The sequence below is a fragment of the Arvicola amphibius genome, chromosome 18 (genome assembly GCF_903992535.2).
Source record: "Arvicola amphibius chromosome 18, mArvAmp1.2, whole genome shotgun sequence".
NCBI lineage: Eukaryota > Metazoa > Chordata > Mammalia > Rodentia > Cricetidae > Arvicola > Arvicola amphibius.
The window spans coordinates 23,582,336-23,594,539 of NC_052064.1; the positions used below are offsets into that span (position 1 = coordinate 23,582,336).

General features: G+C 43.3%; 1 protein-coding gene across 1 annotated transcript in view; it reads left to right on the forward strand.

Annotated features, from left to right (window-relative positions):
* The window catches only part of Ankar (ankyrin and armadillo repeat containing), a 40,581-nt gene that overhangs the window by 2,264 nt on the left and 26,113 nt on the right, over positions 1-12,204 (forward strand). The window contains exons 2-9 of the mRNA XM_038315247.1: positions 636-1,073; positions 2,907-3,070; positions 3,876-3,979; positions 5,620-5,800; positions 6,815-7,034; positions 7,925-7,963; positions 9,439-9,640; positions 11,108-11,316. Coding sequence (XP_038171175.1) covers positions 636-1,073; positions 2,907-3,070; positions 3,876-3,979; positions 5,620-5,800; positions 6,815-7,034; positions 7,925-7,963; positions 9,439-9,640; positions 11,108-11,316 — 1,557 coding nt within the window. The remainder of the gene's footprint in view (positions 1-635; positions 1,074-2,906; positions 3,071-3,875; positions 3,980-5,619; positions 5,801-6,814; positions 7,035-7,924; positions 7,964-9,438; positions 9,641-11,107; positions 11,317-12,204) is intronic.

Genomic DNA, 12,204 nt, shown 5'->3' on the forward strand with positions numbered 1-12,204 from the left:
ATACAAAGGCCTGATTGAGAGAGTAAGGGTATTGACTGTGGTTTCTTTCTTGCCAGCATCACGCATTGCTGGAGGGAGTCATTCTATAGACCAATGCGTAGGGAAAATTGTGCCCAGTAAACAACACTGTAATGCTATGGGAAAAAATCCCCAAGCTGTAATGTGAGGCAAAGGGCTTATGGTTTCACACAAGAGGTCTGCACTGAAGACAGCCAACACCTTCAGAAGGCAAATATACCTAAACCACCTTGCTAGATAAGGGTAATGAGATGTGCCATCACTTTGCTAAATGAGGCTACACTCCATGAGATAGCATCTCTGAAGGGCTGGCCTCGGAAGAACTCACGGGGCGCTCACTATGTACTTTTGTGGTCCATAGCAGAAGGCCAAGACTCTCCTTTTCCAGGAACTTGTTATTAGCTGTGAGTGTCGCAATTAGGTCCTTTCAATCCCGCCACTCCTACTGACTTCCGAGGGGGCTAATTCTATGTAGACCCAGTGGAGGGATCCACAGCGGTTGTCCACGATCTCAGTGGCTGCACCAGGCCCAGGAAAGTTCATTGGCCTCTCCTTTATCTCTTGTCTCTTATTATTTTTCTTTCTTCTATTCCCCCCCCCCCCCCCCCCCCGCGAAGGTTTGGTTGATATCACAAATGATCCAGACTTTTATGGAATCTATGATGAAGACCTGAATGAAGATCCAACGTATGAGCCCAACAGCCCTGAGGAAAAGGCTATATTTATGAAATATGTGGAAAATATTATGCTAAAGTTAACATTCAGTACCACCCAAGTTCAACAACATGAGAACGTCTTTATATTCGAGACAGACTATTGGCTTACTAATGCTATAAAGTACAACCAGGATTATCTTGATATTTGTACTTACCAGAGGCTACAGCAAAGACTGTATCTTCAGAAAAAAGTTATTCAAAAGCACTTTGAGAAAAAAAAAGAAATCAGAAAAGGGATGGGCTATCTGAAGTTAATATGTTTTCTGATCCCGTTTTTACTCAGTCTAAAAAGGAAGATGAAAGTTCCATATTTAAATAGTCTGCTTCCACCTTTTTCAGGTAAGAAGATAAGCAAAAATAGACCTCATCTTTGCTGGGATGTCAGGAAATTATTTATCAAATAAGTACTGTGTATGTTTTCATTACTTTCCTGTAATAGAAGCTGACTATTTCTATCAAATGATGTAGTGGTTTGAACAGGAATGCCCCCCACATATGCACATAGATTTCAATACTTGGTCTTAAGGGAGTGACTCTCCTTGAGAGGGATTAGGAGGTGTGACTTTGTTGGAGGAAGTATGACACTGGGTGTCCCAAAAGCTCAAGCCAGGCCCACTGTCTCGCTCTCTCTGCTACCTGAAGATCCAGATGTAGAACTCTGAGCTTCTTTTCCAACACCGCCTATGTGACACACAGCTGTTGTCACTGACTGTACTGTTGCTGTGGTCATGGTCTCTATAGCAACAGAACACTGACTAAGGGTTGCTGTGGTCATGGTCTCTATAGCAACAGAACACTGACTGTAAGGGTTGCTGTGGTCATGGTCTCTATAGCAACAGAACACTGACTGTAAGAGTTGCTATGGTTGGAAATGCCTACTTGGTTCTTTATAGTGTCTCTTTTGCCTAAAGAAGCTCATGGAAGTTTTTGTTGTTGTTTAAACGAAAGTTACCAAAATCACAGGTTTTCTATCTAATAATTGAGGAGGTATATGTTAATGCTTACTCATATATGTCAATCAGAATATTTTAACAGAGCTTTTAACAGTAAAACCACAAGACATGCTCAAAATGCATAAAAATAAATTTTATTGTCAGGCGGTGGTGGTGCATGCCTTTAATCCCGGCACTCAGAGGCAGAGGCAGGTGGATCTCTGTGAGTTTGAGGCCAGCCTGGTCTCCAGAATAAGTTCCAGAAAAGCCAGGGCTACACAGAGAAACCATGTCTCAAAAGATCATATATATGTATATGTGTGTTTACATATATATATGTGTGTGTGTATTATATAATACATTAACAATAACATATATTATTGTTTAAAATAAAATACAAAGGTATATGTATATTTATTTATTTACCAATTTATTTTTAGTGGACCTGATGGCAGATGTCTCTAGTCCCAACTACTCAGGATAGAGGCATGAAGATCACAAATTCAAGTCTAATATGGGTAACAGAAAAAAATTCAAGGCTATCCTAGGCAACATAATGGAGCATGGCTCAAAATCAAAAATGAAAGGGGGTTGGGGATATATAGCTCAGGAACTGACAACTCGTGTATACAAGACCCTAAATTCACTCTCTAGTACCACAAATAAATGTGTGATGTGGGACTCCCCTCTGTATGCTGCGAATACCAGTGGTTAATAAAGAAACTGTCTTGGTCCTGTGCAGGACAGAATAGAAGTAGGCGGGGAAAACTAAGCTGAATGCTGGGAGAAAAGGCAGAGTCAGGGAGACGCCACGTAGCCGCCACCAGGGACAGACAGGCTAGAACCTTGCTGCTAAGCGACAGCCACATGGCAATATACAGATTAATAGAAATGGATTAAATGAAGATGTAAGAGATAGCCATTGAGAAACTAGAGCTAATAGGCCAAGCAGCGATTTAATGAATATAGTTTCTATGTGGTTATTTCAGGGCTGAGCAGCTGGGAGCAAGCAAACAGCCTCCTTCAACAGATGTGTGTGTGTGTGTGTGTGTGTGTGTGTGTGTGTGTGTGTGTGTATGATGAGAAAGATAGACTAAATACTTTTATAGTCAGTAATTGCCAAGTTCTAATTTCATCTGGATTTTCCACTTTGTTGACATGAATGATAATCAGAGATCTAAAATACAATCATCTATGTGTTGTTCACATTTCCAATGAAAGTTTCTTTTTATTTCTGGAGATGACAAAGTCAAGACCGAGAGAGAACTGCCTCCCTTTATCTATGGACGAGATTTTAAGTGCCAGAATTTTGACTACAAAGAAAATCAATATTTCCATGTCCACGGAGGAATTGAATTTGACATCAGCACCAGCCCTGTTGAGAATGCTATGGATGAGTTTAAGGTTTCTGAATTCTTAGTATCTCTGAATGTTCTGTTGCTCGAGCTGTTTTGATAGGTTCTCACCGAGAAAGAGCTTCTGTCGGTTCAGGCCCCATACAATCGCCGTCACAACTCACTAGCTTTTCCTACACATTACGAAGCACACACGAACTAAGTGCAACGACTTCTAAGCAACTGCGCTGGAGAATAAGCTGGCAAATAAATCAGATACAGTTACTTTCATCACAGGTTTAATCAAATTTCAAATAAGCAGTCTTGGTCCTTGGATCATTAACTACAGTATCCAGTAGAAATCTGTGGACACGCGGCTGGCTGATCATGGCGGCAGACACCTGAAATACCAGCAGGGGCAGGGAGATCATGAGTTCAAAGCCAACTAACCACACATCATAGAGAGACTTCATTTTAAAAAAAAAAGAAAGGAAGAAAAAAAGAAAACAAACACAAAAAGAAATAAGTCCCTGAACACTTACGCTAACCCATTTATCTTTCTCAAAGATCATGCCAAGAAAAAAAAGCGGTCTTGGGTTTGCGAAGAGCCCCCGAAGAACCTGGAAACATCACACACATCAATCCCCTTATCCGTTTGTTGTCTGTCTTGTATACATTATATATTATCATGCCTCTTAGATTTTTTTCTTTTTAACTTTTGTTACTTAGTCTCAAAGTAGGATTGGATACACACAGTTATTACCGAATTTCTCCTCATGTTTATTCTTCATTTGCATGTATACGATTTCATATAATAGATCTTATAATTATTAAGTTTGTTTAAAAAAACCTTTACTGTGTGATTCGTATTTTAGAATAATGTAGAAAAGATACGGGAGTGTGCTGCTAATACCTTTGTAGAAGACTCAGGATACAAAGAATTTTACTCAGTTCCAGTCATGGAGTTTTATGGAAAGAGGTGAGGACCTTTCCGCTCATACCGACCACAGCTTGTTGAATGTTCACAGGAAACAGGAAAGGGTCAAAGGCCAAAGTTAGTGTACAGTCTTAGGGTGGCAATCCTAGACCAGTGATGGTCTTGTGGGTGACAGACTCAAAAGAACGCTAACTAGTTATCATTTCACACCCTTTGATAGAGCCTGCAAGTGACGTTAGAACTTAGAATCAATCCTTACAATGCACACAGATGTCAGGTAGGGATGACGATGGGGACCAGACTCTGAGGGGCAGTTGGAAGCAGTGGGCACGGCACACACCTTCATTTCCATGGGAAACCCTCTGTCAGACCTTGATGGGCCTTCCTTCTTCTGAAATGATATATTTCCTCCTGTGTTGCTAGGATCTTTTATGCACTCTGTTCTTGTATTATTATTATTATCATTATCATCATCATTATCATCATTATTATTATTTACCGCGAATACAAGTTTGAAAACATGGGTTATAGAGCGCAGAGAAAATAGCTGGAAAAAAGGTGGAGAAAAACATATTAGAAGGTTTGTTTGCCATTTGTTCCTCGGGTGGCACGGAGGTTGCTGAGGACCGAGTCTGGAATTCTGCAGAATAGAAATTTCAAAAAGGGAATAAGGAGAAACGTGGGAGAGAGAGAGCAAAGGAGACAGAGCGGGTGGAACACACGAGGAAGAAAGCCAGGAGACTGGGTAGCAGAGCAGCCAAATGGGGTGTGTGTAGAATATAAAATAGAAAAAGCATCAGATACAAAAGGAAATGACAGATCAAGAGAGAAGAGCTCTCTCTCAAGCTGGCTGTGGTTTGGTAATGAGACTATGATTAAGGGAGGCTATTTGCAGTGATTTAAAGGGTATTAGGGAAAGCTAAAGAAAGCTAAAAATACAAGTTATACACATTAAATATACACAGGGATGAGGCGGATAAGCAATGAGACAAAGAAGCATGAAGACAAGGGATGGAGCAGAATAGATCTTTCTGTTGGGTACCGCCTATACTCAGATACTGTGAGCATGGAGCCAAAGACCTGGGACTACGGTCCTGAGGAGGAAGGGCAGCGTGAGGATGCAGATATTTAAGAACCATGTGAAGGTGCCTCTTCATCATAGGCAGAGACCATGGAAACATCTTATGTCTTAAATGCTTTGTTACCTCTCTGAAGAGGAAGCTCCTGCTCAGAGGCCCGGCACCTATTGAGTAGACAGTCCTTGCCAGGCTGCGTGAGGTCCGGGGAGCATCTGTGAAGGGACTTTTACTCTCCGGCTTCTGTCAGGCTTCTGGGACACCACTGATCTTGAAAGTGGACGCATTAGATTTCAACAGTGTAAAGGAAGGAAAACAGGGTGGAAGACAAATCTAGGACTCTTTCCCTAGACCCTGACCTTCTAGTGGCTTCCAAACAGTGCCTAGTCTCTGTCATGGGAATCCGGACGAACCCAAAAGGTCAATAAAAGGTTAATCGTCACACAAAGGCAGCTGATAATAATGTTCGTGCTTTTCCTATCAAGTATAGCTCAAACTACAGTTCTGTACGTAGCTATTATAGAATAAGCAAGTCTTTACAGAACGTAAACAGGTAGCAAATTACTTAAAAGCTATAAAAACGCCTTGTCCTTTATTTTTTTATAGCTACTACGTCATCTACTTTGACCTTGAAATTTTCTACCAGCAACTGTATAAGACTCAATGGTGGGGCGCCATCAATGAAATTGTGAACAACCTACGACTGAAAAGGCTCCCGTTGACCGAGGCTCAGTTACACGAGCAGTTTAAGAAAAAGTTTGGCTTCAAAAAAGCCATGAAGTGCAAGGTATTTCACTAACACATAACTTTGTGTGTGAGAAGTTCCAAATTACCATATGGCCGCGTCCTGCATTCTCTCCTAGGTGGCAGGCCTAGGACATGAGGTTCAATAGGGGACGCTGGAATTGGTCGTTGGGGGTATGGAATTTGCTAGAAGAGCCATTAGTGGCCATGGACAGACAGACAGACAGACAGACAGACAGACAGACAGACAACAACATGGCAGGGGCTCTGAGAAGATCAGGCCCTAGCACCAGAAAACCTGTATGATGCAGGGCTTCTGTTAGGCACCTTAGCTTTGGAAAACCATCTGGTTAGTCTCCAATGATGCTGGATCCCATCTGTGAGGTTCCTTAATGACTAGAATCCATCTCTTAGGTTCCTTAATTGCTGGAGCCCATTTGTTAGGTTCCTTAGCTGCCAGAACCAATCTGTTAGTCTCCACAGATGCTGGAACCCATCTGTTGGGCTTGCCATCTTCAAAGGTTATGCAGGCACGTCCCTCCCATTTATCTGTTTAAAAGCCACACCTTTAAAATGCTGAAAACGACTCCAATTTAAAGTGTTTATCAGAACATCTCAAAGAACAACGTGCTATTTTACCAACTCTTCGTCTGAGCCCTGGAGAAAGAAGGAAAGGTCTCTTTCTAGTTAGATCACTCTGGCCTTTAGCTGGAGGGAAGCAGGTGGGTGATCTTCATTTGACTTTAAAGTAGTTCAGGAAAACATCTGTCCATTTTGCTGAAATTGTCTGCAGAGTGAAGCTACAGTTGACTCTGGAAAAAAGGAAACAGTCTTTCCAAATGTATTTCCATGCTCTCAATGTCTCCTAGTTCTGTGAGTTTCAACCTTGTCCAGGGAGAAGGCTTCACTGGCCTCCATGGCCGTGTGGCAAAAACGGAAGGGCGTTTGTACAACTCCGTAAGCATGTTCTGTGTCCCTTCCTTAAAGAACACTCTAGCCTTCTCTTTATCAAGAACAATTTTAAAAACTAACGCTGACCTTTTAAAAAAAATTTTAGAGTATCCCCTTTGGTATGAAGTCAGCCGTGGAAAGAGGCCTGTCTGCCGTTTTCCATACGTTTAGCCGCAAGACCTCAAGCTCGACACTCAACGTGTCCGATGAAGCAGGCTATGCCATTTTCCACCACGCGGCCCTGCACAACCGGGTCTCTATCATCTGTCAGCTGTGCAACGCGAACTTCAATGTCAACCAGAGGCGTTTTGTCATGTTCAGTCAAGGTACCAATCCATATTCAATACCAAACGAGCCTAGTTAATATATAGCAGAATTGAACGATTTATACAGAGCGAGGAATCAGTTGTCCTTTGATGGAGGAGAGTTATCTGTCTATGTTTCTTTCATTGGTTAATTAATAAAGAAAACTGCCTTGGCCCTTTAAGAGACAGAAAATTAGGTAGGTGGAGTAGACAGAACAGAATTGTGGGAACAAGGAAGTAGAGTGGGGGAGACGCTTCCGGCAGTCTCGATAGTGAGTCTCCATGCTTCTCCTCTCCGAGATGGACGCAGGTTAAGATCTCTCCTGGTAAGCCACACCTCGTGGTGCTACGCAGATTACTAAATATGGGTTAAAGAAAGATGTGAGAATTAGCCAATAAGAGGCTGAAACTATGGGCCAGGCAGTGTTTTAAAAGAATACAGTTTCCGTGTAATTATTTCGGGTGTAAAGCTAGCCGGCGGCCGGGTGGCGGGACACAGCCCCGCCGCTTCACACTACAGTCCTTTAAGCGCTTCTTAATATGGAAAGAACCTTTGGCAATTCAACATCTTCCATCCATCCTGGTCTTCTCAGATTTTCACTTGCTGACAAATAGGTAAGTTTAGGTAAGAGTTACCATGAACAAGTAACTCTTTTAGCAATATTATACTAAATCAACGTGTTAGGCTAGCCGCAAGTCCTGCTTCGCCTTAGACAGGCGGGGTTCCCAGGTCCGCTCTGACTTGGTAGCTGGTGTGTGCAACATCCCTCCGTGTCTCTGTCAGAGGTTGCGTTCCGCGTTGTCTGATGTAATCCTGCTCTCTGTTTCAATGTGGTGTCGTTTTGTTCTTCCTAATTTAGGAAACTGCTATAGATTGGTAATCATGTTTCTGTGTGGATTTCCTTTTTAAGCAGAGTCCTCCAAAATGGATATGAAAAAGGAAAGAAACGGTAAGGCTTAAGTGAAATGAATATATTTTAAAAGATTGTTATATAAGTTAAAACTTTTTTTTTGCTGGGTGTGGGGACACAAGCCTGCAATTCCAGCATGGGGGGAGGGCACTGGAGCAGGAAACAGGGGGTAAGGTCATCCTCAGTTGTCTGAGTGAGTTCAAGGCCAGCCGGGCTGCATGAAAATAAACAATTGCAAAAAAAAAAAAAAAAAAAAAAGCTTTTGATAGTAAACAATTCACAAATATTTTGTTGGATGAAGATGTAAAAGAGCGAAGTTTCGCATTCAATTTGAAGTATAATTCTTCGGCCCGTGGTTATTGATGTTCACGTTAGGCGTTCCTTTTTTATATTAGCTAACTGGGAATTTGCTGTAGTCTCTACTTGGTTTCAGAGTGGTTTCGGCAGGTTGTCCGCAATCAGCCACGAGCAGGGAATGTAGCTCAGCTGTGTGCTGCATGCCTCACAACACCTGCAAGGCACCAACTTCAATCTCCACACCCTGGGCCCACAAACAAGTTTACCATTAGGACATCCTGCCACCTAGTGGCAGTAATGATATATGGGAGCTAAAGAATGCTGTTTGGCCAAGGTCAAAGTTTTGAGATAAGCATTGGACGTGAAAATAAAAACCCTTAAATTTATACCTTTCTACACATTTGAGAGACCAGCCATATACCTTTAGAGTTACCGTATAAGGTAATTTATAAGGTAATTACTATATAAGGTAATTTAAGGAGAGTCTTTCATTAACAAAACAACAACACCAACAACACTAAAAACACAACTACTTTAAAAAGCCCAAAATGGCAAGGTCAGAGATGGTCTTGGGTACTTGAATTGGCTGCTTTATTGTGCTGGAGGAATATTGTGTTCTCTCTCTCTCTCTCTCTCTCTCTCTCTCTCTCTCTCTCTCTCTCACACACACACACACACACACACACACACACACACACACACTAAGATTTAAAGTACCACCAGAGCAGGAAGGAGGCTGTTTGAAACTTCTGATTGAGTGACATTTAATGAAACAGTACTTCACTGTAAAATAGTGCAAGCCTGTTTTATCATGACTATCTTACATATTTACTTTTTGAAACTATGTAGCAATATCGGATAGTGCATACTAGTAATCACAGCATCAACATCAGGGGGCTGAGGCCGAAATGGTTCAAGTTCGAGGCTATCCTGAGCTATAGTAGGCCCCAGCCCAACCTGAACTACATAGCAAGACCCTCAAAAAGCAGGTGCATATTTTCTTTACTGATGAAAAGGTGTAATTCCTTCAGACACTCCAAGTTAGCAAAGAAATATAAGCCTGCCCAAATGATTGTTTTAGTGCTGACTTTGGAGGATTTCTATATTCTATAGCACTAAGCTGTGTGGTTGGGTTCATAAAGGCATGCTTATTTATTCTGTATTGATTTTAGGAGCGCGCTAGCCCCGCCTACTGAAGCAATTGTTGTTCATCTCAGGTCCAACACCCCTGCACCTGGCCGCCCAAGCTTGCTCCCTGGAAACGACCATCTGTCTGCTGTGCTTCAGAGCTGATTACTTGCTCACCGAGAAGCGAGGCTGGATGCCCATCCACTTCGCTGCCTTCTACGACAACATCTGCATCCTCATTGTGCTCTGCAGGAAGGACCCAAGCTTGCTAGAGGCCGAGGCCACCACTGAGTGAGTTACTGAGCATCTGTAAGGATGTGAGCTGCTGTTGGCCTGACAACCATCAGGCGTATTTGGTCTGGGGGCTTGGAAGGTCACAAGCACCGATGCCCTCTCTGGTCCTCATCTCCTCTCTTCCGGCTTAACTTTAGACTTCGTAAAGACCCGAGCGATCATCTGCCCTAGTGTGTTTCCTAGAGGACGCGTCAATAATACCCCTTCACAGATAGGGTTATCAGACAACCACGTGACTAGGGAGGAGACCGTTGCTCTTGCCTCCTAGATAATCAGCAGGTAGCCCAATGTCTCCAGATCACAGCAGATAGAGCCACAGCACAGCAGAAGTAACTGCTTGTATCTAGAGGAGGGCTACAGCAAGAAGAAGAACAATTGGAACAGGAACATCTCCAACAGTCTTCTGTCTCATCATCCTGCTGCAGCAACTTTTAGGATGGAGGTGTACGCTCTTCTTAGGCTTGTCTCAGAATCTAAAGACCAGGTGGCCATTTGGGTTCTCTGAGCCTGATGTAGGGATACTGTAGTCTAGGTCGTCAAATGCCCTGTGCATTATTTGCATACTGGCTTGGTGGTCTGAAGGACGCTGGGCTTCTCTTATTGCTCCGTAACACATTGCTCCCCACACTGTAGTGCAAAATGAGTCAGTTCCCATGTCCATTTTAATTGACTGCATTGCAGACAGGAGCAGAGACAGAGGGGACACAGCAGCTCTTGTGTCCATGTTTGTGCCTGCATTATAGACGAGAGCAGAGATAGAGGGGAGGAGGCAGATCACGCCTTTGTCTTTACAGAGCTGCCCATGCGGCCTCCGCTTCTGTCCTGTAGCCATACAGTTTGCCCTGTCCCATGCCTACCTCTGCGGGACCATGGGAGACAGAATGCTGGCCTGGATACCATTTCCAACACCCAAAGATCTTGTCCAACACCACCACACAGTTGGCTTTCAGACGGCTAGTTTCCGCTACTGTCGGGAAACCGGGATTCAGAATTGGATAGAAAATATTAAAAACTGGAGCCAGGCGGTGATGGCGCACGCCTTTAATCCCAGCACTCGGGAGGCAGAGGCAGGCGGATCTCTGTGAGTTCGAGGCCAACCTGGTCTACAAGAGCTAGTTCCAGGACAGGCTCCAAAGCTACAGAGAAACCCTGTCTCAGAAAACAACAACAAAATTAAAAACTGTGTTTGGCAACTTCCAAGTCTGTGTGATATTTGGAGAGTGGGTTGATAATTCCTGATTGTGTGTCCACCAAAGCTTTGGAAAGATTAGACAAGCTAGTGTGTTCTGTTTGTGTAGTACCAACTTCCAACCACGTTGTAAGTCCTAATAATTGAGAGGGAGGCAGGGAGGCGGGGAGGCAGACCGGTGGGACGCAGAGAACGAGACACTAGGAAGACAAAGCTGTGGCAAGGGGTTCCTCCATGCGATGCTGTGTGTGCGCTCAAGTGTTCTTGATCTTTAGGAACCAGTGTACGCCACTGTTACTCGCTGCCACATCGGGAGCCCTGGACACTATTCAGTACCTGTTCTCCCTGGGGGCCAACTGGAGGAAAACAGACACTAAAGGAAACAATATCATTCACTTGTCAGTGCTTACCTTCCACACAGAGGTACTCAAGTACATCATAGAACTGGATATCCCTGAGCTTCCAGTTTGGAAAACTTTGGTAGGTGAGTACAGAGCTTATGGTTTCGTTATAAATCAATATTCTGATTGTTCTATAGTGTGACCGACCATCGATATGCTGAAATGGAGTAGATCAAACACACATATTTTAAAAAGTAAAGGTCATGCAGTTAAAGATTATGAATTAAAGCCAACAGTAACACAGTTGATAAGGGAAACTATCTTTTTGTGTGCAGAAGTTTGACTTCTAACTTAAAATCAAAGCTCTGTGACCCAAATGAACTCTATTTACACAGCGATATTGACTTTCGTTTGCTAGCTTTCGTAGAAGTGAGAAAATCACTTTCTCCATCAACATGGAGAAATATTGCACAACAGACCGAATTCAAAAGAAAAGAAAGAAGAAAGAGGAAGTGAAAGTTTAAGCAGCAAAGGTTCCCTCCACTTCCTCCTTTCTTCTCATTCTAGGGGCAGCTTTAGAAAAGTCTTTTCTGCACGTTTTGGTTTCACGCGAAATTTTGTGTTCAATCTAGCCGGAAAACCAAGGGGAAGGGTTGCTTAGTCAATTGAATGGACATATCAAAATTTACTCTTGCCTCAATCTCCACTGCGATAACATGAAGATTAAACAGCAAAGGAGCAGTAACAGCCAAGATTCAAGAGAAAACGGGAGGGTGTGGCAGCAATCCACACGGTGGAACCAGGCCGGAACCTCTTAGACCTAGCCTGTGGAGAATCCCAATCCAATGTTAGGAAAGCTGAGACCTTCTCAGACCCATACCTCACAGCCCTCATGGAGTGGGAGAATAGGCAATGCCGGGGTTCTCCACAAGGTCCCATCAGAAAGGCCAGCAGGTGCGGAGGCTGCCTTCTCCTTGGTGAGCAGAAGTGGGAAGTCCCCAAGGAGTCGAGAGCAAGGCCACTGGAGTTTC